Here is a 27,289-nt window from a genome sequence, read left to right on the forward strand (position 1 = left end):
TAAACAATTGCCTGCACCTCATCTGCAGGTTCTTACATAACGGTGGTGTGATTATTTCTCAGTAAAATATTAAAGTCTCTGTAACCTGACTGAAAACTCTTATTTGCATAACTATTATTCAGCTTGTTTCTGAACAAGGGCTGAGTAAGTCAATCTTTTTCATTGATTAGCTGAGAGCCATTTTAGCCACCCTATTAAGAAATAATCACAACAATTCTTTCTGCTCTGATTGTCTGCTGCTGCCCAGCCAGGCTGCCAACTATTGCCCCAGATGTTAACTAGTTAAATATTTAATTATAATTAGTGATGCTTGAATACCATTATGATGGCTAAACACAGTTAATAGAGAACTACAGCCTTTTCTACTGAACTGGGAAGAGCATAGTACTTTCTGGTTTTGGGGGTTAAGTATCCTAGCGAATTAGTTGCTTATTCTCTGCTACTGACAAACCTGAATCTTGGACCCTTGTTTTGCCCTTTCATTTCCTTTGAGGACAGTAGATTTGTTTCTGCACCTTCCATTATTATGCAAATAAGTTCAGCAGAAACCTCAAGATATTTACTCATATGAAATGACAAGGATATCCCCCTTCCTCAGCATCATCAAAATATTATTAACGGTCTCAAGCAGGTGACCTTAGTGCCAGTCCAGGTTTTGAACTGCTCAACAGAGATCCTATTTCACACACATCAGATGAGAGGTGTGTCTGAGGGGCTCCTGTCTAGTCTCTCGCTCTCTTCCTTTGGTCATTACCTGAAATTCTGTCTCTGTGTTTGAATGAAGCTTGAAGGTAAATAGGTGGAAATGCATCTGGTGGTTTAGCAGATGCTGAGACATACAGAGCTGCAAGTGGTGAATCAATGGAAAATTCTCAGTCACAGGAGTTTGCTACATTATGCTCTTTCTGCAAAACCAAAGGACTAGTAAAGCCAATGATGGTTGATGTCATCTAAAAAGTACAACTTTAATCAGTTTCTAAGTTGCAGGGTTTGGGTTTAAATGCTCTTTAATGCCACACACCATATAAAAATGTGCATGTGTATCAAAAGGGGCAAAACCAAAGAATTGTTTCAGTTCTTTTTGAAATGGAAAGTAAGACTCTTCCTGGGGATAAAACCCTCCCAGGAATTTCAAAAGCTCTAACATCAGAGAAGGTTTTAGCTAAAGTGAGGTAGTCATAAAAACATTTCAGTTGGAATTTTCCTAAGCAATAAGATTTTACTGCCTTTCATATCATCAATTGCTTTTAACTGCTTAATAATACTCAGCAAAGCAAATACTTGATTTTATGGTGACTTAATTGTTCACTTTATATATCTGAATGATATGTCATAAAATTATAAGAAATAATTTTACCATCTCTGTTAGAGAAATATAGGAAGTTGGATAAATTTTTAAAGAGTATTGGAGATATAAGGAAATTAATTTAAATATATATATATTTAAAGTTCTCTTAGTGCAAAGTTCTCTTAGTGCTTAGAGTTCTCTTAGCTCAGTGCAAACTGAACTCTCTCTACTTACATATGAAAGTTTTCCAGGTATCAATTCTGTCACTGAACAGGATTTGTTCATTAAAAAACCAAAAAGTTTGTTCATCATGATAAAATGCAACCCCAAACCATTAAAATTTAGATCTTTATGTGAAAAAAAATCATATAAATATTTTAGGGATCACAGGTGAGGAAATATTTTTGTCCATTGCATTAAAATGCTGTCTTTCAAATTGCTTTTATTTAGCATATTTAATATCAATTAAGTATCTGCATGTTTATTACTATTTGTTTGCAATTCTTAAGAGTACAGAGTATAACTTTTTTCTTGAAAGCATTCTAAAGATTTCACCAGGCATTTGAAGTCTATAGCATTTCTGAAAAATCAAAATACTTTATTTAGGAGCATAGAATATAGGCCTATGTTTTGGACTTCCATGTTAACAAATGTAATACCTAATAATAATAAAAAGAGACTAATTAATTTTAACGGAGAAATTAGGAATTTAACTGAAAAATTAACTATAATCTTCTCTAGAAGTCCTTGGGACTTTCAAAGACTCATTTCCTTGAAGGAAGCGAAGAAGGTTTGAAAAATGAGAGAGTTTATTTTGGCTCACTTACTGGCTTAGTGTAAAACACCAGAAGTTATCTTCATGAAGAGACTTGGTCATAGTGCTTGTGGGTGAGGCTTTGAAATTCCACGAAAAAAGGAAGTGACTGCTTCTAATGTATAGAGCAAAGAAGATTTGCCCTCAGTGAAGGAGAGCCAGATTGGGAGCACTTTAGCAATAGGTACATACATGATTCTTCGGGGCCTGAGGTGTCAACCTCATGAGAGACCTTGGGAAAGTAATAAAGTCCTGGAAACCTGAAAACCATTTCCAAAAACATGAAGGATGAGAAAGTGGCTGAGAGAAGTCAGTATGGATTTATAAAGGAGAAATCATGCTTAACCAACCCGGTAGCTTTCTATAATGAGGCAACTGGCTTGGTGGATGAGGGGAGTGTGGTGGATGTAGTTTACCTCAACTTTTAAACAGTTTTTCACATCAGCTGCCAAATAATGTCATAGAAAAACTGGTGAAGTTAAGTAGACAGTGAGGTGGATCAAAAACTGGCAGAATGGCCAGGCTGTTGAAACAGGTCACCCAAAATGGTTGTGTAGTCTCCACATCTAGAAAATACCTGTTTTGTCCATGTAGCTACAGCTGCTTGTTGTAGCTGACCCTGACTGAGCTGGAGGTTTGGACCAGATGAACTCCAGAAGTCCCATCAGCCTCAGCCATTCTGTGTTTCTGTGATTCTGCTATAAGAGGAACCACACAGTGTGTCACACTTAAACACAGATCAGAAGTTGCATGGAGAGAAACACAGGTTTATTTCCACCCAAAGCAATAGCTCCCTCTGTGGTTTTTTTTTCAGTGCAGGGTATTAGCCTTTCTTCCAGCATAGTGTTTGGCCCAGAACTCCATTTATAACAGGAAAAAAAATATGTGTCTTTGGGCTGTGTCCTCTAGTAAGGTTAATTCACTAATCTTAGGGAAATATTTGATTTAGGTTGCTCCAGACTAAATGTGTCAATCTTTCTACCTTGAGACCTGAAGGTATTTTTTTAGTACAATAGGACAGTGCCCTTAGTGATTACGATATGTCTGATTGATTGGTGCAATCTATAATACTGCAGGTATGACATTATCCTCTTGCCATAATGCTGTTCTTTGTGAGTTCAGCTGAGGTGCAATTTCATCAGGACTATTTCAGCACTTTGTTTCACTGAGCTCAACCTTAGAAAGACATTATTGATTTCCTATCTAAACCATAGTTTTGCAGACTGAAATAACTAGACAAATTTATGTTTATTATAGAAAAATAAAATATGCAATATATACAATAAACAAGCTGTTCATCACATGTCTTGAGGTAAGTTATATAAATCATAAACCACCAAGCCACTATACAGTTGCATTTTTACTGTAGCATGGAAGGAGCTCAGACAAAAATAAAGGAAAAATCTTGCTTAAATTCCAAGCACAAAAAAAAAAGTAACCACTGCCTGCCTTTTCTGAAGAATGAGAATGTTGACTGTAACAGTTTATAAAAATATGTGCTTTATTTTAATTAATACTAATTTAATTATTGAAATAATTCAAGACAGGGTTTTAAGGGTGAAAAATAGTAAGATAATATGGTTTCTATTCTAAGTTAAATCAGTGCTAACTGAAAATGGCTTATGATTCTTTACGGACATTTGTATTTAGAAAAAAAAGCCATTTTGAAATTGTAAGTAAGCTTACAAAGATTGATGAGATTTTTGCATTTCACATTTAAATTTCTCTATTTTCTGTATATTCTGTGATTCTGTGAGATGGGGCATGTATGTATGTATATATGAAGAAAAAATTGAGACAAAATAATATTTGTCTTTAATTTATTAAATAAAACAGATACTTTTGTGAATGACATTATGAAAATATATTCACACCAGTTAATAAAGACCCACAGGTGTACCACATGAGAAAAGAAAGGATCAGTGAGAGGAAGCCCCCAATAATCTATATTTCCAAGTGCAAGTGTTAAACAGATGACAAAACCTCTCTCTTTTCTAATACATTATTTTCTTGTCCTTTTAATTTGAAATTTAGAAAGGTACCAAAGAATCTAAAAAGAAAACTATTTTCACTGATAAGATTTGCATTTATTTCTCTAGACAAGACAGATAAGGCTGGAGTACTGAATGCCACTGAAATAAGCCCTTTATTTCCTCCTGCACCACCTCATCTATTGCCCGTGTTTGCCATAATTGCTAAAATTCACAGAAGGCATCTGTTGCAAAATTACTCAATTCATTACTCTTGAATTTGGGAAATGAACAATCATACACAGGAGACACGAGGATTTATAATGATGAAAGCGAGGCACAAATAATATTTAATCTTTTTTTAGAACCTGTACACAAAATGTCTCCTGGCATCTCTGAGTTTAATCACTGACTTAGTTTGGGAGCACTTCCACATTGACTGGAGAGTAAAAGGTTTTACTTGAGTGAAGGGTTTCTTGATGAGAGACATAGAGCTGTTCAAACACAGTTTGATATTTGGTGAGTCTTCACAAAACACATCTGGTTCTGCACAACAAAATACAAATGAGGATTACTTTGGCTGAAGTTATTTGTAGATGTCTGTACTCTCTATTTAGAATAGCTGTTGCCATTCTAACTAGAGCCTGCCTCAGTTTCTCTAATGACCTTAAATTCCTATGCAGTAATGGTAAGCAAGACAAAGAAAACTGTTCTAAAGAATAAAAACAGAAGACTTAGCATTACTATTTCTGATATTTTAAAATCCATGAAGCCTTTTTTCCCCCTCAGTTCATTGATGATCAGAAAAGAGTCACAGTCCTACCAGCAAATGTATGTAGGGTGAGAACATGTCAAAATGAGTTGTGAAAAGAGATAAATTACTAAGCATAGGAGGTATTTATTACTGAGTATTGGAAGAAGCCCAGAAAAAAGTAGGTGATTCCAGTATACTGAGAGGTCTGAGCTGATGTTCTCACAGTTCAGAAAATTTGATGGGTTATCTCTCACTTCTGTTGTGTTGAGGACTACCTTTTAAAATTCACAGGATTAATTGCTAGAAACCCATTGGGCACAACTGCTGTCTGTCATTTTTTCCTGAGAATAGTATCATCCTCTGAAATTACGTGATTAAGTGCTGTTAGAACAAATCTATTAACTTTCAGAAGACGGAAAATCTAAAAGTTCTACTATATCTACTATATATGATCTACTCTGGAAAGGAATATTGGGGATTAAATACTTTTTAATACCCTGTTGACGGAGACAGAGACAATTAAATCTACTTTACAGAAGTTTCAATAATTGGCAATAGGAGACCCATATTTTCAAGTGCCTAAGGTTATATATCAAGTTTATGTTAAGCAATAATTGCACCATTATATATACAATACACAAACAAATATCTGCTCACAGACATTTGAACTCGCTTCAAAATATCTATCTTTGAGTTAGTTTTGTAATTTAGCATTTTTTTAGAGTCCTTCTAACACAAGAAACTATAATAAATTGTTTCAGATTTCTAATAATCAGGTTTGGACCCATGGTAGAAAATCTTTTAATAAGGAGATCTTAAGTAAAATATGTTTGCAATGTGAAGTACTTGATAGAATTCTTTACAGGTTCAGAAAAACAGAAATATCCTAAGGAATAAGAAAATTATGTTACAGAGCACATTAAAATGTGCTCTCATTCATTTCCATATCTAGTATTACATACAAAATTATAAATATATTTGAGCCGCAGCCTCAGGTTTGTCAATTCTTCCTTTACAGGTATTGTTAATGTGCTGAAATGTTTTGATATATTTGCCTTTCTCGCCTTTCCCCTATCTCATGTATTTATTCTATAAGCACAGGAGGACAGTAGCATGAAGGATGGTTTCCTGATTGTCCATGCTTTAACATGTCATTTTATGTAAATATCATCTGATATTGACAGATTTCTAGCAGAAATGAAAATGTTTGTAGTTGATAAAAAATAAAGATTCTAGATCATTGACAAAGTCAGTATAGATTCAACATAGGACTTTTTTGCGAGAAACATGACATAAGACAGAATAAAAATGAAATTGATGATACTAGTTCATCATCTGACCATCTTTGTAAAGGAAACTTCATTCTATTCTGAAACAGTTTGTTTCTTTCTTTAAACTGATGATTAAACTGTAGGGCTGCATTATGTATTTACAGAGTAGTACTGGCCTGGATTTGAATCTCAGCAAGATAAACATTAATTATTAATGTGGGGTGAAATTTCATTTTACCTGAGTTAGCTTTCAAGGGTTCAATGAACCATGGAGACTTGTGCATTTACTGATGTATTTGCATTTTATAATGAAAGTTTCAGTCCTTTTTTAATTTTTTTTTTCAACAATTATTTCCCTGATATTCTTATGCATTTTTATGGATCAGAAATTATAATTTCCCAGGTATAGGATGATAGCTCAGTCATAAATGATCTCCTGTAAGTATTGCTAATGATGACAAAGCTGACACAATATGTATAAATAGTTTCAACAAACCAAACACCAAACACACCCCAAAAAAGCCTCAGCATTGTAGAGCTACACCATTTTTGGAAGTATCTAGCATTTGATTTTGTTATGTTACCAAACCCCCTAAAGTCATCACTTTTCTGTATGCTAGAAAGCCAATTATTAAAGCATATCTGTGAAGCTATAATACTTTTATTATTGCAAGGCTTAAAAATGCCAGCAATAATTAGACTCCTCTCCAATGTTAGGCACTTCATAAATATGTTTCCTGGGTATTGATAGAGTATATCACATGTTTTTTGTGCTCTAATACATCTTTGTGGCAACCTTCCTATGAATGTGCTTACAAGGGCAATCGAACTCAAAGATGGGGGACATCATTCTCATCTCACTTTGGTTTTATGCCAGTAAAAACTCAATAGAGTAGTCCAGATTCATAACTGGCATCACTCTGTAGTCACTACTAACATTAGAATTGATCTCTTAACTAGTATAGAAAATAAAACTGCACAGAACAATTGAATAGAGGAAGTGGCTCTGGCAGTCAAATCCAAAAATCATAGCCTTAATAACACTGATATTATTCTTGCCGAGTTGAATTATATACTTCATAACAAGGAAAATATTTGACATGAAAAAGGAGAATTTGCAGGCTTTTGTAATAGAATTTAACAATAAGAGTGCTAAAGTCTCCTTATTGCAGGAGAAAGGCATCATCTTGTTGTTTAGTAGTTTGCAGAGTAAGGTTCTCATCCCTATGATGATTTATGTCTTCCAGAAATACCAAGATTCAGATTCCTTTTGTATATTTTCTACATATATTTTTCACATTCAATCAGAATGCTCTCATCACTAATCTACAGAATATTTGGGTTTGGCTCAGGGGATTTGGTTTCTGTTCCCACCTTCATCAGCAACTTCATATAAATAAGCTCTGAAATAGTGGAACTCAGATTCAGATTTTCAACTTTGTGAGGATTCAAGCTAAACAGCCAGAGAGCCACCCTAGGCTTCTGTACTGGTTTTGGCTGGGACAGAGTTAGTTCTCTTCATAGTTGCTGGTATGGGGCTGTGTTTTTTGATTTGTGCTGGAAACAGCATTGATAAGACAGGAATATTTTATTACTGAACCGTGCTTAGACAGAGTCAAGGCCTTTTCTGCTTCTCACATCACTCCACCAGCACAAAGGTGGGGATGGACAAGAGTCTGGGAGGGGACACAGCCAGGACAGCTGATCCCAACTGACCAAAGAAATGTTCTGTAACATACAGAGCCATGCACAGCAATAAATTAGAGGAAAAGTTGGTTGTGGAGCTGCAGCTTGTGGGCTGGCTGGGTATCAATTCACTGATGTTGAGCAATTATTTTCATTTGCATCACTTGTATTTCTTGAGGGTTTTTTCTCTCAATCAGTTATATTACTTTTAACTGTAATATTATTATTGCTATGATTATAATTATATTTCAATTATTAAGCTTTTCTTATCTGAACACACAGGTTTTCTCACTTTTATTCTTCTAATTCTCTTGGCCCTATCATCCTGGCTGAGGGAGTGAGTGAGCAGCTGTGTGGTCTTTGGTTGCTGACAGATGCTAAACTAGGACAGTTTATACAGCTTATTGAATCTTACACAAAGGGAGATATAGAGTAACTGGTTTGGATCATGTTAAGACTCCAGCGGGTAGAAACACTGTTTTTTTTTTCCCTATGACAGTTACCTGGCATGGATTCCAGATGTTATCCTCGCCAAGTTTCTGTAGCTGCAGAGGTGGGACCTGCTCAATCTGTGGAAAGTATTCTGACTTGTAGGATGGACAGACTGAGAATTAAACTCCTTGGTAGTTTCAGCCTTGTAATCTGCTTACTTGCAATCTCCCTCCTAACCCAACATTTGATATTCTCAAGTATTTCCTACCCTAACTAAAAAAGTCCAAGTGGAAAAAGGGAAGAATTACTTTTATTTGCAAAATGTCTATGTAGGTTATGAAGCTCAAGAAAGTCAAACTCACAAAGAGATATAGTCATTTAGAGTCTAATCAAATGGTATTTCTTTAAACACATCCTTTGAGGACATCCACCTAACTGATTTGCCTAATTTCAGAGAAAGATTTACCATATCCTTTCACCTGTTCTTTAACCAGAAGATATATCATCTCAAATGCTTCAGCAGTTAATTTTAATAGGTAGCAAGAACATAGACTCATTTTCCTGTTGTTTTATTTTCTCATTTCAAGATATTGCAGAGAATCAAGTTTACATGTTCAGCTATTACAACATATCCTTAGTTAGGGATCTTATCTGGCTTTTCTTCTGGCATGATCTACCATTTTACAATATCGACAAGATTTTTCAAACCTCTTTATGGGTAAGGAAGGTGGCTGCTCTACATTAGCTCTTATTTCACATAAGCAAAAGCATTTTCTATGCTGATAGATTTATGGTTAAGGTGGCTGCACAAATGTTCCTACCATCATTGCATAATGGATACTTTGTCAGTAAGCAATTTGCCTCCATTCATGGAAGTGCAATTACCAGCCTTGCTGGACTAATGACAGTTTTGAGGGCATCATGGAGCTTTAGTGTTTCCTGCTTGTCTGCATGTGACAGTAGTGCATCTGTGATCTGATCCATGTAGATACACCTTACAGATCTGTACTGGTTTTGGCTGGGATAGCATTAATTTTTTCATCAAAGCCAGTATGGTGCTGTGCTCTAAATTTGTCCTGAAAAGAGTGTAGATAACATGGGGATGCTTTAGCTATTGCTGAGCAGTGCTTATGCAGTCAAGGTCTTTTCTGGGCCTCACCCCACCTCAGCAGTGAGGAGGCTGGGGGTGCACAAGTTGGGAGGGGAGACAGCCAGGACAGCTGACCCAAGCTGACTAAAGGGATATTCCAGACCATATGGCACCATGGTCAGCATGTAGAGGTGGGGGCAGAGAAGGAGAAGGACTCCTCAGTTGGAATGTTTGGAGTGATAGCATTTGACTTCCCAAGTCACCACTATGTATTACAGAGTTCTGCTTTCCTGAGGATGACTGAACCTCTGCCTGCTAATGTTAAAGGAGTAAATTAACTTCTTGTTTTCCTTTCCTTGCATTTACAGCTTTTGCTTTGTCTGTTAAACTGTCTTTATCTCAACCCATGAATTTTCTCACTTTTATCCTTTTGATTCTCTTCCTCATCCCAATTGGGAGCGAGTGAGCGGGGAGCTGGGTGGGGCTGAGTTGCTGGCTGGGATTAAATCATGACAAGACCAAAAATAATTTAGAGTTTCTTTTCAATTACTTCTCTACATGAGGCCTTATGTGCATACTAGGGATTGCAGAGGATCTGTGGCTGTCCTCTCTACAAGGGGTAACATTTGCTAAGATTGGTGAGGTGGTCTGTGTCTGCAGTACCATGATTCCCATTGACTAAGGGTTGCAGCAGCAATGGCATGCATCAGTTTTGTATTCCAAAAGCATTCCTTTGCTCAGGCTGTTTAGATTAACGGCAGTATAGTCCAGGTCAGAATAAAATTCATGCAACACCACCATTTCTACTGTATATTGTAATTCTCAATAAATAATTTTACTAATGATATTTTATTCATCATGTGCATTTCTTGAGCTTCTAAGCCTCCAGTTTGGGGGGACACAGTAAATGTGATCAAGATTTCTTAATAATCAGGTATTAACAGACTGTCCATGCTTGCTGCTGGGTCATTTCATTTTATCAGACTGAGGAAATGAATACATGTGAGCTCAGTGTTTGAAAGCATGTGTGGGGCTAAGTTCATACAGGGTCTTCCTCTGTAGCTCTCTTTATGGGTTAATTAGGTCATTCATAATGGTACTTAAATCCATACATGATAGTCTGAAAAATGAATAGCAACAACTAATATTGAAAAAAACCCCAAGATCTAAGAAAAATCTGTACTTTTGTAATACATAGGATAGAGGTGCATTGAGGGTGCATGTCTGCACACAACTCTCACTAGATAAGTATTTCTTTATGATCATCACAGGAAATAATACCCTAAACATGTAGGAAATATAATATCTTTCTTATGGTTAATTGTTCTGGTTGGATTTCTAAATACTTGCCTCCTACTTGTCTTAGTAGTTTTCTGGTCAGAGGTACATAAGGGACTAATGAGTGTTTGTCAATATAAAAGACAGGTTTTGAAATTCATAACTTAAAAAGAAAATGCAAAACTCTAAGCACAGACTAAAATAAATATTAGCCTTTGAATTACTGTACATATTCCAATGGTGCTGAAAAATATATTCTATCAGACCAGATATCCTCCCAAGCCAGCAATGAAATTATGAGGAAGAAGAAGCAGCTGGGGCAGAATCTTCTGCCTCAGTTTCCTATGGCACAAGTGTTAGAGAAGAGCAAGTTGGAGTTATCCTTTCAAGTGCCAAAGCATGACATTCTCAATTATTTGCCTTGCTGACCTTTAAATTAAAAGAAAAAAAAAAGGAAGAAATTCTTCATGTTGAACTCTTTTGCAGCTGATGAGGGCATCTGTGTTGCAATCCTGTACTGCGACATCCGTTAGCCTCCCATTTTTCTCTGACCCTCCCATTCATCAGCTTTTTGAAGCTGTAGGAAATAAAGCAAGCATTGGCATTGCTCTTTCCTCACTGTGCAGCAGGTATTCTGGGATGCTGCCTGGGAGACCAACAGAGAAGGGGTTAAAGTGCTCTGTGTCTTGCACTTGGTTACTAACCTTCCAGCCAAGGGGGAATTGCTCTCCTTTCTTTGAAGTCTTTCAATCTCTTTGCATTACTTTTGGTGCTGTATAACATTTTAAAAGCTCCCTGACTGATGGACATGGCCAGAGGCAGAGCTCTGCTGGGAGAACTGTAATGTACAGAGTCTTCTCAGCAAAGAGAAGTGGTATAGCAATTAAATTGACTACTACATGATTTTGGCATCTCTGAAGCAGTGCAGATTATCCCACCACTTTTTTATATTTGTTTCCACCTCCCATCTGTGTCTGGGCTTCAAAAGGATATGTTGAGTTGTTTGGTTTTATTTTTTGCTGTGTTTCATTATTATTATGATTTTGCCATAAAAAAAAGGCATGCACTTTGCAACCATGGATCGAGAGAGACACAAACGTTTGGATATCTTGGAACTGAATTATGGATCAACATAGTCTGACTGTGATGTTATATACCATTGAATGCACTGAAAAGAGCAGCAGAAAACCACATGTGAACTGTTGAATAAAAAATAAATACATACCAAATATATTAATATTGAGTACAGATCCTATGGTGGTTGGGTCCTGTCTGAAAGTTTCTTTGCTGGAATAAAATCTATAGACTACAAATGATGGTGCAAGTAAGAAGTTTGTACCCATTGCACAAAAGAATATTTTGCTGTAGATGAAAAACATTGAAATGTCTTGAACATAACTTAGAAAAACTTTTATTTAAAGGATTTTGACAAGATGGGAGTTCTTTCCTCATCTTTCATCCTTTCTGAAGATAGAATTAAAACACTCACTTGCACTAGATACCTTTCACCAGGTTTTTGACTTTCTTCTTTATTAAGACCTAAAACATTGCCTTTCAAATCAGAACAGGAAATCTTGCCCTAAATTTAGCATGGGAAGTGCAGTTATTCTTCTAGGGTGTTTTTTTTACTTCTGTAAGACTTGTGAAATTTTCCAGGTTCCTGGTTATAAATCCTTTCTATTTAAATACTTCAGCATGTACCTAAGAAATAAGAAAATCTATGTTATATATTGTTATGGATAGTAATAATATTATTCATAAGGAAAATATAACCTTTGGCAGTATTTGAAAATGAAAAATATATATGGTTAAGTACTTTATTATTCTTCTTTTTTGAGGTCCGTATCATGTCATTGATTTTTAAGAACTCTATTGATTTCCTAGAAGCCTATGCTTAAAAATCAATGACACAATATGGCCCTAACAAAATGGTGAATTCCATAGTGCTATAAATTGTATTTTTGTTTTTAAAATGTAAAATGCATCTATCTTAAGTCTTACAGACAGTTATTTTTTATACTTGACAAGCAGCACACTGCAGAGAAGACTTCATGAGGCTTTTCTAGCAGAGAAAGTGAGCACAGGAGTCCTGCTCTGGACAGTAGGGTGGAAGAGTAGTTTTGCTGATCTCCAGTATTTTGTTTGTAAATATGGAGTAAACATTTGTGATATCACAAATGGGAAACAGTTTTGTTTGATAACTGATCCTAAAGCAAAGGCTACAAGCCTCTGTCAGAAAGACACAAAGGCAATGCTCTTAGACAGACTAAAGGTAATTCCAAGCAAGAATGAGATATTCCTGTAATAACTGTACAATGTTCTAAAGCAGCTCAGTGCTAAAATGAAAATAGAAATCTCTTTTAAACTGTGATTCCTAATCTTTTTCTCTGTCTCTAGAAACTAAGTAGGTGTGAGAATTTTGATGAACGCTTCAGTGTAATCCTATGTAATTTGATGTTGCATGTAAATCTCTTTTATAGGTCCCTTTAGATGGAATTTATTGCGGCAAATACCTTGTCATCAGAAGGATTAATGCCTGCATTAGCATTTCTGCAATAAAATCAGAAGCTAAGTGGTGAAGGCCACAGACACCTCAAACCTGGATTCCTCTGCTCTGCATTAAGTGCTGGAGTTTTTATTACTTGCAGTAGTGAAGCCATTGCCAATGCTTACAAGGAACTGCTTATCCCTGCTTCTCTGGGTCCTGTTTGATGGAGGTCTTCTAACGCCACTGCATCCACAACCACAAGAGATTTTAGATGCACAGCCAAGAGAAAATGTTGTCCCAGTGCCAGGGAGGAGGTCATCTGCCCAGCGAGTCAAACGAGGCTGGGTGTGGAATCAATTTTTTGTGCTGGAGGAGTACATGGGCTCTGAACCTCAGTATGTGGGAAAGGTAATTTTTTATTATTTCTTTAAAAAAAATGAATTATATAGACAAATATTAAAATGTATTTTAAATGTGTACCTGTTTCTGGTGGAGCAAATCTTCAACTGGCAGTGGTTCCCTTTGCACATTACTTTTACCATCCAGTCTTTCTATAGTCACTTCATACTTTCTGCCTTGGTATGTTTATCTTATTTCCGCATTCTTGGTTTTGGAATTAAAAACCACAACAAAAACAAGCAAACAAACAAAAACAGAGAGTTCTGCAATAAATATGTGTTTCACAACTAACCGAATTTACTGTAAAAGCATATTTGATTTTTAGCAACAAATATTGGTCTGATATCAAGAGATAAGATTTAAATCTTAAATCTGTAGCCCAGACTGCAGTCATTTCTGTGATTGATATGGTTATTCCAAATCAATTTTCAGCTAATGAAGACCCCTTTTTTTGGTCTGTTGTCTTGTGTCTCAGAACAATTTACTTTTACTTCTGATTTTTCAGATTTTTTTCAAGTATTTCTAATATGTTTTATTGATTCATAGTTCAAACTCTTGCATTATAGCTTTTATGCTCTGTGCAGACTTTTACAACCATACATGCAGAGAATTTTTGCAATTCCCTCTCATCATATGACCACTCTTCTCTAACAGGGCATAAGTAATTGATAGACAATTGTTTGAGGGGTGTGGGGGTGGTAAATTTAAATCATAGGGTTTTCAGATAGGAAAGCTGAAAAGGACACCTGAAAAAAATATCTTAGCAGCATATATAATTGATTGCTGTGTTTAATTTTCAGTTTAAGTAAACGACTTTACTCAATGAAAATAAGAAGTCAGGGATTTGTTTCCTGAGCCCCCAAATGCCACTTCCCTTGACAGCAAGGTTTCAAATTCACCTACCATAAAAATTAGTCATTGTGCTTCAGTTTTTACTTTAATACCATTTTGTACCTTTTTTTTTTAAATGTACACTCTGGGAAATATATATTTTTTTTTCCCTCTCAAATATAAATAAAATTAACAGCAAATTAATTTTTCCTCCTACCCTTCCAGGAAACTGAGGATGCATAAATAAAACCCTAGATTATTTAGCAAAGCAGCCAAAAATGTAATTGGGTATTACACATGTAGGCATTTATGTTAAGCACTAAAATATATTGGTCAAAGCAATTTGCAAACAGTGGATATGTATCACAAAGGTAATGTAAAGATCTTGTTTTACAGTCTGAAGAAAGGGGGAACCACATAACAAAAAAAAATGCATATTTGTGATATCCAGTTGATAGAAATTACACTTTCTTTATCACATATCTTTTTTCTGGCAAGTCACTGAAGATGCTGACTAGGATTCTCATCACATTTGATGCTGTAGCACAGGCAATGTAAATGCTATGCTTTTAACATCAAAAGACAGAGATGCTACTGCTCCACCACCATATTTTCATTAGTCTCTATGCCTTTATGTAAGTTTTTCCTGGTAGTCTTTTAGGATCAGTTATAGATAGCCAAAAAAAAATTAATTTTTCACAAAATGCACTAGTATCAATGTACTGAGGGATCAGCTTCTTCCTTCATCCTGTTTGTGCTCCACTGACTTTGTTTATAAACAACTTTAGAACTAATGGGATATTTTCATTAAGAGTAACACATCACAAATTTATCAGGCATATTTTTACTTCTTAAGACTTTTTTGAACCTTTACAAATTGTAGGAAAGACACTTTTCAAGTATGAGGAAAGTCAAAAAGTCAAGCCCCTTTTTTTACATCAAAACACCTGCTTCTAGAATAGAGCAATTAGTTGTTAACTTCATGCAACAATGTTTATTTTGATGTTTATCATAACTTTTTATATTTATTATTCATTTGATTCAATATATCTAAAAAAAACCCCAAAAAGTCTTGCAAGTTTTTGCATGTCATCTTTGCTGAATCTCTTACAAAAACACAACACACACAAAGGTCTCAAAGAAGGTAAAACACTGAAAGAGAGAAGTCCCTTAGAGAAATTGTGCTTTTAAATACAGATAGCAATAGCCAAGCTTCATATAAATTCAAATCATTGTCAACATACCAAAGTATACTCATCAGTGGCTAATCAATATCTTTAGATCTTACACAATTTTTTAAAATCACATAAAATTTTTAAGGTGTAAATGCAATTGTGTTCTTGATTGATTGCAGGACTAAATCTGCAGAAGTAATTTATTCACTATAATTAAAGGTTTATTCCAAAAGCATATCTTTTCAATATAATTTTTTTTTATAACGTTACTATTCTATATTTTACAGTGGTAATAAATGTATGACAAAGTGCAGGGTATTTCATGTAACCTGAAATCACAGGGGTTTTATCTTCTTCCAGACATGATATCGGGACACCTGTGCATAGGCATTTATATACTTATTATAGAACTACTGCACCAATAATGTCACAATAATTTATAAATAGGAGTTTAATGTATCTATTAAGTCAGCTGACAATTTCACTAAACAGTTAAGAAAGACTAGCTAATTTTGCAAACCATCTGCAAGAGAACACAGTTTTACAGTAATAATGGCTTCTGTCATCAGCCAATGCACATAATGCCTTTCTTGTCTGTTTTTAGAAAAATGTCTCAAGAAATGTCAGATTGCAAATCAAAATATATTTTAGAAACTGCTAGAGATTAGCTTACAGGTGGTGATTTTGAAATAATGCTTGAAGCTTACACGTTAAAAGCATGTAACCTGAATATTAAAATTGGAAACCTGCTTGTGTAATCTGGAAGAAGAATAAAAATCCATCAGATTGCTAAAGAGAATATAACCCTCTTTGCTCCTTTGATCATTAAGCAGATCCATTCTAAAAAGCAAAATTAGAGTAGGGTGTTACCATGCGACCCATGAAAATGGACAGGGTGCTGGGAGTAAAACAAGGCTTGCTCATTTACTTTGCAGTACTTTACTTGTTTTCCTGGCACTCTGAAGCTCCAGAAGGCCAGGCAGGTGTGGATGAAAACAGAAAAGTTCATGATTCTTTTTCTTTGTGCAAAAGCTCAGATCTCAGTGAATGGTGACAGAATTCACCAGAGTATCAGGTCCTCAAGTTTGAACAAGTCCCAGCACAGTTTATAACCACAAACTAGGAAGTAGTTTTAATTGTCCTTATGCAAGGATAGCTGAAGCAGGTGCAGCCCACCAGAACAATACAAATATGTCTGTAATCTTTCCTCATTCCTGTGATCAACTCTGTTGTGCACAGGTAGCAAAATGTACTGGAAGTTTAAGAGAAAAAAAGATAGACAAGAGCAACATTAGTTCTTCCTGGTCAAGAGAATACCAGAAATGGTTTTAGTTGTGCTGCATGTGGCATGCTTCCCTTTATATGCATCTTTGCATTCCTAGTGCGTAAATGCATTGCATCTTTCTTGTGTTGTACACCTGCACAGTCGCTTTTAGTAAGAATTTTTGCTGTCTGTCCTCAAGTTTTCAGAGACAGGCATATAGTAGCTTGTTCTGGATGCAGACTGGGTTCATAGGAGGACATTGCAAAGTCCTCTTCAGTGTAATGGCCATTTCACTTCTGTTTTCCAGTGTGCAAAAAAAATCCCAAAAAGTGCCAGAACCTCAGCTTGCCAGATATTTTTTTGCCAATGAATAAACCTATGCTTTACAACAGTTTGTTTTGTAAACCTCTGTTACATTAATGCATGATTACATACAAACTAATGCAGATATTTTTTGTTAAGAAAAAGATGCTGAAATTTTAATACTCACAAGTGCTCTATGGCAGTATAGGATTGTGTAACAATATGGTATTTTTGATCTGAATCAGTCCTGAGAAAGCCTCATCATCTTCAAAGGTTTGCCCATATATCAAGGCAGAAAGAGTGCTGATTTGGAGGAAGCAGAGCTCTATATCTGTGCCCAGAACAGATATGTGCTGTTTTGAAACCTAATAATTTATCCTCTGCATCTGAAATATGAGCATAGAATTCATTTATGCATTTATAGTGGATAGTTTTTAATATATACAAATTAATGTTGACCACCTTTCGTCAGGCTTAAATCAACATGTACTTCTGAGTATACACTCTCCTTTTACAGTTATTTTCCCTCTTGGGTGAGTGTCTGGATGACAGGGCAGCCTGTAAAGGAAATTTTACACTGCTTGTTTTGAATCTGTTCAGACAAACAATTTTACAGTGCAGTGGCTATCATTTTGGCATTATTCATAAGCACTGAGTTAACTTGAAAGGAAAAATAAAATTTAAGGAAAAGAAATACGTGCAGTGAATGTGAAAGCTACTGGCCTTTGAAGAAAAAAAAAAAAGCTTGTCTACAGTTCATAACTGTACCACGATTAAACTTATATTTTTAAATTATATTTCTACTAGATTTCTAGTAAGATGATCACAATAATATTTCATTTAAAATTTTCAAAAGGGTTTGGTAACTTATCAGATTCTATTCCCACAACTGAAGTAACAATATTAGACATAGATGAGTATTATTTCCATTAGACATTTGCACAGTGTCATCATCAAGGAGATGAAAATTGTTTCAGGGACTGCTGCTAGTAATGTATTAATTGACTCCCATGATGCAGCACATCACAGTTACTCATTTCTGGGTGATTTTAATATGAAAGCTATGCTATGTTTAAGAATGAGCTTGTTCAGTACACCAAACATATACTCACCTCTATCTGCTGACATCAGAGTGAAATCTTGTTGGGCCTTAGTGGTCTTTAGATAATAATTTAAACTACAATCAAGCATGATTACATTAACCTGGCTTACTAAATCGGCTTACTGAGTTTATGCCATGCACATTATTAAGTAAAAGCAGTAACAAATTATTACAGATAAGGAAATTGATGAGGAGAAATGAAATGGTAAAAAAGGTGGAAGAGGAATCAGAACGGGTATTAAAACTCTGGATTTTTTATTTTGCTCTGCTGAGCTGAGACCTTTGTCTCTCCCACTTATGTCTCTCTGGTGAAAAAAATGATGACTTTAAAAGCTTTGCATCCTGTATATTGCATAGAGTCTGTAAGACACAAAGTAATTTTGACAGTTGCACGTGAAAGTGTGAGAAGGAAATGGAACCATGGAAACACAAAACCCCCATGAGCAAGTCAGACTTACATTTAATGTTTACTCCTGAAAGCTTACCTTTTTACAAGGTGTATAAAGACAGGTGGCAGAGATGAACAACTTGCAACAGAGTGTTTCTTATTGATCTCGTGGCTTCACTTTGTTTATTGATTTACTTAGGTAGCTCACAGCAGGAAAATTAGGAGCATAGTATTAGTAAGACCTCTTGCCTGTGGTCCTTGCATCAATGAAAATTATATGTTGTATTTGGTGCTGTAAAAAAAGAACTGTTTTCACTGATTGCGTGAGAGAGGAGAAAGAGTGAGCTCAGGACAAAGAGAGATCAAAACAAAAAGGAAGGATCGACTTCTTGAGCTGTCATCCACATTTTAGAGGATGTAAAAGGTTTAGGTTATTGTTCTGAACAGCTAAGGAGGTCACAGACTGGAATATTTCAAACTCTAAAATTTAGCAGGCTGTATTATGCAAGAATTCAGTGCTCACTGTAGGAGATGGAGAGCCTGTGGAAATAGTCCTGTTAGGATGAACAACTGGGTCTCACAAGAGCTCTGAACACAGCTGAGTGCATGGTGCTAATGGTGCTCACGTGTGTCTGAAGTTTATGTTGCCAACACAGATGTAGAAATACAAATGAGCCTGTGGAAATTAAACTGCTAAAGAAAAATCTTATACCTGTTGTAGTCTGATTTGGAATGCTTCTGCATAAATGGCTTTGTGTGGGCAGGAGGTTTATATAAACAGGGAGATATGTGAAAGGATAGTTTAAAAGTATAGATTCTTTGCAGGACTCAAAGAGAACAGACAAAAACATAGTCTCCTCTTTTAAACCAAGAAACTCTGAAGATTTGAAATTAATTTAATCTAAATCTTGAGTTTGGCTGAGAATTTCTGATTCACCTGGTAGACTTGGACATAGTGTTATTGATAGTCAGATCAGACAGGGACATGTATTCTGTATGTCAGCAATGCAAGCTGAATTTATAACTAGTGAAACATTAGACCATCAATTAAAATTCAGCTGGCATCATGAGATCTCCTTTCTGGAAGAGCACCAGAATGCCAAGTAAGAAATTAAATTTTATTTGTCAGTGAGCAAAATATGGGAAAGTATTAAATACCTGTAGCTATTTCTTTATCTGGGAAACAATGTGTAAACCAAAATAACAAGAAGGTTCAGAAATGGAATAAAAGTTATGGTTGCTGCAACCTTCAACATGTTAAAAAAAAGGCGATAGCATAATGTCTCACTTAAACATGCTACAAAAGTATAAATTCTCAGCAGGAAAACAAAAAAAAACCCAGAAATAATAAAGAATTGCTAAGTGACAGAAGACTAGATTAAAGCTCAGGATTTCATATCTGTGAGATGGATTGCTTTTTTGAAATGGACTTTTTTTGTTTCTTTTGCCTTTTGTAGAAAAATGTAGATTTGGTATTGAAACAGTTACTGGAAAGAGATTTAAAACACCAAGTTTCAGAAATATGAATAATTCATAATTCTGCTTAAATAGTGGCTAAAATGGGAATATTTATATAATTTGGATATTTTTACAGTTTAGACTGGGAAGCAGTGTTGTGGAAAGGGCCCTGGTGGTCCTGGTCAATGGCAAGCTGAATCTGAGCCAGCAGTGCCCTGGCAGCCAGGAGGGCCAACTGTGTCCTGGGGGGCATCAGGCACAGCATTGCCAGCTGGGCAAGGGAGGGGATTGTCCTGCTCTACTCTGCAGTGGGGCAGCATCACCTTGAGTGCTGGGGGCAGCTTTGGGTTACAAAATATAATAAAGACAATAAAGTATTAGACTACATCCAGAGGAGGGCAACAAAGATGGTGAATGCCTTGAGGGGTATGAGGAGCAGCTGAGGTAATTTGGTCTATTCAGCCTGGAGGAGACTGAAGGGAGACCTCACTGCAGTTACACCTTTCTCATGAGTGGAAGAGGAGGGGCAGACACTGATCTCTTCTCTGTAGTGGCCAGGGACAAGACCTGAGGGAATGGCTTGGAGTTGTGTCAGGGGAAGTTTAGGTTGGATATTGGGGAAAGGTTCTTCACCTGGGGGGTGGTTGGGCACTGGAACAGGCTCCCTAGAGAAGTGGTCATATCATCAAGCCTGACAGAGTTCAATAAATATTTGGACAATGCTCTCAGGTACATGGTGTGACTCTTGGGGCTGTTTTGTGCAGGGCAAGCACTCAATGATTCTTTTGGACCCCTTCGAACTCAGAATATTCTGTGATTAAAATTGCTTCAATAAAATGTAAACATTTATTTACTAATATATGAAAACATAGCATGAAAAATCACCACTGAAATTCAAAACTAATGTATGAGTGTAAAATAGAATTTCAAAAACTTAAAACTTGAATAATTTTTTAAAACAAAATTATAGATATCCTCAAACAACACACACACACAAACAAAATAACAACTAGAATCAATCAGTCAATTATTAATGAAGCATCATAGACAAGAAAAAGAAAGAAAAAATTCCAATTAGGTTTCCAGCACCAATTTATAGGATAAGCTAATGAGCTAGGTTATCTCATCCTCAGTCCCTGCAGTTAATAGCCTTTCGTGCAAGTCATAAACAGAAATGGTTGAGATTGGCAGCGTCATCAAGTGCTGCCATAACACAGCATGGTTTGTGAGTCAGGGCCTTGAAAGTGTTTTCATAGGCGATGTCCTAAAGTGCAAAAACCCTCTGTTCTTCTGAAAGTGATTTATCAAACCACATTTTCTGTTATCTAACATAGAAAGCAACGGATTTGTTTTATGGCAGTGACCATTTCCCTCTCTCTCAGAAACACTTCATGTCCCACAGGTTCTAAATCACCTGTCTTTCCTCTCCCTCTAGAGATAACCATCCCCTAATCCTTCTTTCTGTCTCCCTCTATCTGACATCTACTCCACTCTGCTGCAAAAGTTACAATCACTTTAATTCTTGCCCAGGATCTGTTACATATCCTGTTAAATTCTGACGAATGAACCCAGTTAATAATGGCTTGAACTCCACAGCTTCTCTTCCAGTTTCCCGTAGACCTTGTGCACCCAAAACCTTGCTTGTATTTTCCACGTGTTGGTGAAATGAACTGTTTTTCATAAATGAACCTTGTCTTTACTTCATAATAATTAGTTCATAAAACAGAGTAGGTTACATATTTTTCTACCTGAGAAAAAAAAAATGTAGAAAACTCAACATGAAAAGTCAAAAAAGGTCTTAACAAAGAAAAATAGAATGTGACAAGACTAAAACTGAGGAAATAATAATAATGCATAAAGATAACCAAATAGTATTTAGATGCCCCAGAAGTGGAAAATTATTTTGTAATAGGAACACTATTGCATGGTTTTCTCTCTTGTCACTTGCTCATGATCATTTAGTCAATCTAATCAGAGATTATAAAACCCCAAATGATAAAATAACCTTCTAGAGGCATTTGCAGACTGATGATGCTGTTTCCATTGATTGAAGATGATCTAAAGCACAAGAACAATCTGTTGTAAAATTGCTTTTTTTTCCAGTAACCACAGAGGATTTTTTTAAACTGATAAGTTCCTTGGTGTAGATCACTGTGTGGTACCAGATGTGTGTGTTCTACGACCTCTGCACGGCAGTGATACATGTGCTCTATAGGCAGGAGAGGGTGACTAAGGAGAAAGTTGATTACGCCCACAGTGCTGGGTGACATGTACCTCTTGCTTCCAGCCCAGGGTCTGATCTCATATAAAATGAAAAAGGGTGCAGAAAAGCTGAAAGACATACCAATGAGTGAAGACAATGTCCACCAGGATTGGCACATGCTAAAATAAGAACTAATGTAGTTTTAATTGTTAGTAACTAGCTTAAATTTAATTTTCCTCTGGAGAAGGTTTTGTTTCATAAATACATAATTACAAAAGGCTTTGTCTAAACAGCTGTGAGCAGTAGTTATTCTTGTATTTACAACAAGAGAAAAAAGTATCTGTAAACCACAAAGCAAACTTTGAAAAAACTCCTGTCTTCTAGCACCGTCTGTAATTATAGAAATTACTACCTTGTATGCATTGTATTTATTTTGGCTGTCAGTCCCTGAACATGTAAGTTAGAGTTATTATTGATTCTGTTATCAATGATAGATACTGTAATGCCATTAAAACCTTGCTACTGCTTGCTAAAAAAATAGATTTTCAGTAACAGATGGATTATTCACTCCTATTGTTGTGAAAATACCTAACTGACCACTGAAAAAATGTTACTATGTTTCATCCTGGAAACTGTGATGCTATATTTGATATCAGTAAGGATTTAGGTTGGGGCCTATGTTGTTTAATGTCATAAATTATCTTAGAAAGTGTGAAAGTATCCACGGGAGTGTTTGCTCTTCTAATTAAGCTACTGGAGTTACTAAAGACAAAGGCTAAATGGAAAAGAATCTTATGAAATAGGACTAAAATAAGACATGAAATCTGATATGAAGCTATACATACTGTAGGAGGTGGAGAATAATTCGAATTTTATTAATAAATTGTTATGCTCTGTGGAAATGATAATCTCTCTCAAATGAGATCTTGTTTCATAATAGCTGTATGCACATTTGCTTAGTGTGCCGTGAGTGCCAAAAAAAGCAAATAGGATGTTCGAAGTTCTTAGCAGCAGCAGAAGGAAATAGAAGTCATTAATACAGCTTTGTATCTAAATTTCTGGTGAGCCTGTATCTTCCACACTGTGGGAATTATTTCTCTCTAGTCTCAAAGAGGACATGTGTCCCAAAGAACTGGGAAAAGTGCAGAGAAGGATAAAAGGTTAATCAGGACTTTTGGACTGACTCCTCAGTGAGGAATAACTGAGTAAGATAGGTTTCCTTATCCTGGAAAAGAAACAAAGAGAAGGAGATATGATAGGTCTCAAAAATATCTAGAACACAGGGCTGAGACTAAAGGGGGAAGATTCCCTCCTCCACCAATGCAAGATGTGGGACAGCAAATGAAGCCAACAGGTGGCACATTCAGAGAAAAGAAAATTAAGTAATTCCTCACAAAATGAATCAATCCAAAATGGGTAGCTCCATCATACAAGTTACTGCGGAGATAACAGAATTTTTCTTGTATATGAGAAGAGAATGAAGAAATTAATGAAAAATCAGTTTTCCAAAGGCACTGCTATGTGCGCAAACTACTGAACACTTGGAACTTATGTGGTGAACTGTGCTTTCTCTAACTTTCACCTTTGCCAGAGACAGAGTTCTGTGTTGGAACGTCACTTGCATTCAGTGCAGCACATCATAGTTAGGGGACCAACCATAGCAACAGATATTCTCCTCCACCACGGATAAAAGAATGATAAGTGTATATATTAGTCATGATCCCAAAAGCAATTCATTTAACTTTGTTGAAAGTGGTTTGGACAATTTAACGGGCAAGGAATTTCATCAAGTAAGAAATCAGCTGTAAACAGTAAAATGCATTATACTAAATAGCATTTCTCCTAGTGAAGAATATAAACATTTGTAGTTATATGTAAAATTCAAACATCTGCAGTACTTCATGTAGCAATTTACTAATTGTCTTGTCAATGTGGCTATGTAACTAATAATATTAGATTCCAAAAATATAAGACAACAGTGCAGGTCACTACACTAGCGTAATGCTGAGAAAAATGTCCGGTTAGCAAAAGGCTTGGGATGTTGCTGCAAAGCTTCATGCCTTTCAATATCTCATAGCACCAGACATTACACTAACTGCTTACTTAGTTTTCTAGTCTGTGTCACTGGCAGAGAATCTTCCTTAAAAAGATCCTTAAAAGGAGCTGAGCCTCTTCAGGCATCCTACAAGTCCCTCAGATGATCCCTTCTATCTGAAGCTGGCCTAAGCCCAAAACACCTCCACTACGCTGAGGATGGAGCCCACACACTCAGTTTGTGATTTGCTTTTCTCTCTGACTCTAAGCGAGAGGGAACTAGCTCAGTCTGTGCTCAGGCCATCTTGGGAATGTGAGGGGACTTGATCAGGTGTCCTGAAATCTCCCAGGCAAGCACATCTACCACATGCAGCATGAATGTGACAACCTTGAACCACAGTGGGAGTTGCACACAAACTCAAGCATGCTTGCAAAAGACAGACAGAGACAAAGCACAAATATTCCTGTATATCTTCTTCCTGGGATGTTTTTATCCTCTTATGCAAATCTTGTGGCATTTTTATAAAATGCAGTAGGTGATTTAAATTATACTTTGCAATCTGTTTCATGAAAATAAAATGACCTCTTAAAGGGGATAAGAGTTGTGATCATATCTTGTTAGCCTGACTGCCTGATAAGCTGAAAATCAAAAAGTAAATGAAAGGATTTTTTTTATTTTCTGTGGAAGAATTCCTTGTTTGTCATGCAATCCTAAAAACCTTCCAAGTTCTCTACGTGTTTGCATTTCCTCTTTATATACAAAATGAATCCCACGTACATTGAAGGAGAGTAGATGTTTTGTGTGCAGGTTGAATAGGAATTTAGGCCTGTCAGGAGTGTGTATACCAGCCTTTTGATTTTTCTTTAGTGTTTGAGTCTTCAAAAGTGCTTTTCTGGTGTTCAGTTCAAGTTGCCCTTTAAAGAAGCTTGAGGTGAGACAAGATGTGAGAATCTTCTGTTCCAATATCCTAGAGGATAATGTTTATAAATGAGTTTTAATTAGGAAAGCCTTTTCTCTGTCACTATGGCAGTGTGTAAAACATAGTCCCTGATGATGATTCTGTGCCATTAAACAGAGGTTGTTCTATTCAAATTTTTCTCCTAGCATTGGTTTTCAGGGATGATGTCTGAGTAAGTTGTTGATCACAGCTGATTCTGAATCTTTCATGTTTTCTTGCACCTTGGTGTCAGTGTAGAATTACTACATTGAAGACAGTACAGTTTTTTAGTGTTTCATAATGCAGGAGCCAAAGACATTTTCTTTACTGTGTCAAGTTGCAGATTGGGATAGTTAACAAGAGTTGTGTCAAAATCCATCAGCCTATAAATATTTATGTATTGTTGCTGATGTGAATTAAGGATTATATTAAAAGAGTGAGATAGGACAGTCTAATTGCTGTAACAATGTTTTGTCTGTTTTTTTCTTTCTGTGAGAGCTGAAGCATAAACTGTGGAGGAAAAAGCCAAGAAAAAAAGTCTTATTGACATTATTAGTGCAGTATATATTTTCTAGAAACCAAGAGTACTTTCCAGCACTGTATATAAGCCAATTAATAGCTTCTGCTTGTCAAATCCAGCTGTATCAGCCCAACAGCAGGTAACTGTTTCTAGTTTAATTGATGCCAGTTGTAGAGTCCAAGAAAAATAATCAATGAGTGTTTGCAGGATCAGGAGATTCCTGCATAAGCCTAATGAATTCTGGCAGATAGCATTTGTGCAGATTAAGAACCACAACAAAGATGCTGAAAACTTGAAAAACTGACCAGTACAACTGAAAATTTCTTTTCAGTAAAGGTATGTATTGCTGTGGTATTTTTAAAAAGTAAAATATTTAAGTTTTGAGTAATTTATATTCAAATAGACTAATTTGATATTATCCAGAAGTAAAAAAGGCAGTAACAGGTAGATGATTTATATTAGAAACAATAACTTGAGCTGCTTTTTTTTGTATAACAAAATACAGAACCAAAAATAAGTCATTCTTTCATTTGGATGAAAACAAGATTGGGTCTGGTTCCTTTTTATGTGCTATTTTATTTACTCTATTCACCATTTTGACATGTTTATTGCACCGTCATATCTGAAAGCTATGGTAAGGCTTGGTTCTGAACTGCACTTGATCATTCCTTCTTCAACAAGCTAAATCTTCTGCCAGATGAGTCTGGTAGCAAATAGAGCATAAATTTATTATATTATCCAGGGTAATTAATTATAAGAATTATATTATATTACCCAGGGTAGCAGAATTATATATATTAGCAATTAAATAAATTAATGCCTGGCCCATTATTTTGTTGGGGAACAATACTTTTTTAAAAGAAATTTTAATTGATCCTACAAATAAAAGGTTTGTTATGTCCTCTTTGATTATTATCCTTCTATGAATCAGAGTGATTCAAAGAAATGCTTTTATGGGCTTCATCACTGAGGCATCTGAACTTTTCAATGACTATCCTTGCTGTGACTCCGTGTGAGGCAAGGAAGTATCAGCTCCCTTCCCTAAGTAGAGAGGTGAAGCGCAGGAAGACTGAATTACTTGCCTGAGCAATTATCAAATGAAACTGAAACCTTAAAAACTAGAAAGTCCGTCCTTCTGATTTTTTTAAAAATTCTTGATACGTGTGGGGGTTTTTTAGATAAATACTGGTCTAAAGTTTGATATTGTCTGAACTGATAAGTAGGGACTTGTGTCTCTGGGAAAGGACACAGTAAGAGAGAGCTGGGCAGATCTGCCTACCTGGAAATGAAATAAAGGGTTACTGATTAAATTTCCCTACATCCAGCACTGCAGTGCTCTTTAGATTAAATAGTTAGCTTCCAAGTCCATTCCTAGTCTTGACGTTAATAATGTCAAATTTGTAACTGCAAGATAAAAAGTAAGGTAAAGTAAGCTCAAGGGGAAGAGGAAAGAGGATTAAAGGTCAGTGCTGCCAAGTCCTCACGAGCCTACTGTGGATCTACTCATGGATCATCAAACTAGATGACAAAATTATTAAAATAACCAAGAAAACAGGCGACCAAGGGAGTACTGTGCTCATTACAGTCTGTCTGCATTGCGCTT

General features: G+C 35.9%; 1 protein-coding gene across 1 annotated transcript in view; it reads left to right on the plus strand.

Annotated features, from left to right (window-relative positions):
* CDH12 (cadherin 12) overlaps positions 1–27,289 on the plus strand; it is a 335,414-nt gene that overhangs the window by 165,447 nt on the left and 142,678 nt on the right. Inside the window, exon 3 of the mRNA XM_085052104.1 lies at positions 13,064–13,479. Coding sequence (XP_084908230.1) covers positions 13,249–13,479 — 231 coding nt within the window. The 5' untranslated portion in view covers positions 13,064–13,248. The remainder of the gene's footprint in view (positions 1–13,063; positions 13,480–27,289) is intronic.

The sequence above is a fragment of the Lichenostomus cassidix genome, chromosome 2 (assembly GCF_008360975.1).
Source record: "Lichenostomus cassidix isolate B80296 chromosome 2, HeHo_3.0, whole genome shotgun sequence".
Taxonomy (NCBI): domain Eukaryota; kingdom Metazoa; phylum Chordata; class Aves; order Passeriformes; family Meliphagidae; genus Lichenostomus; species Lichenostomus cassidix.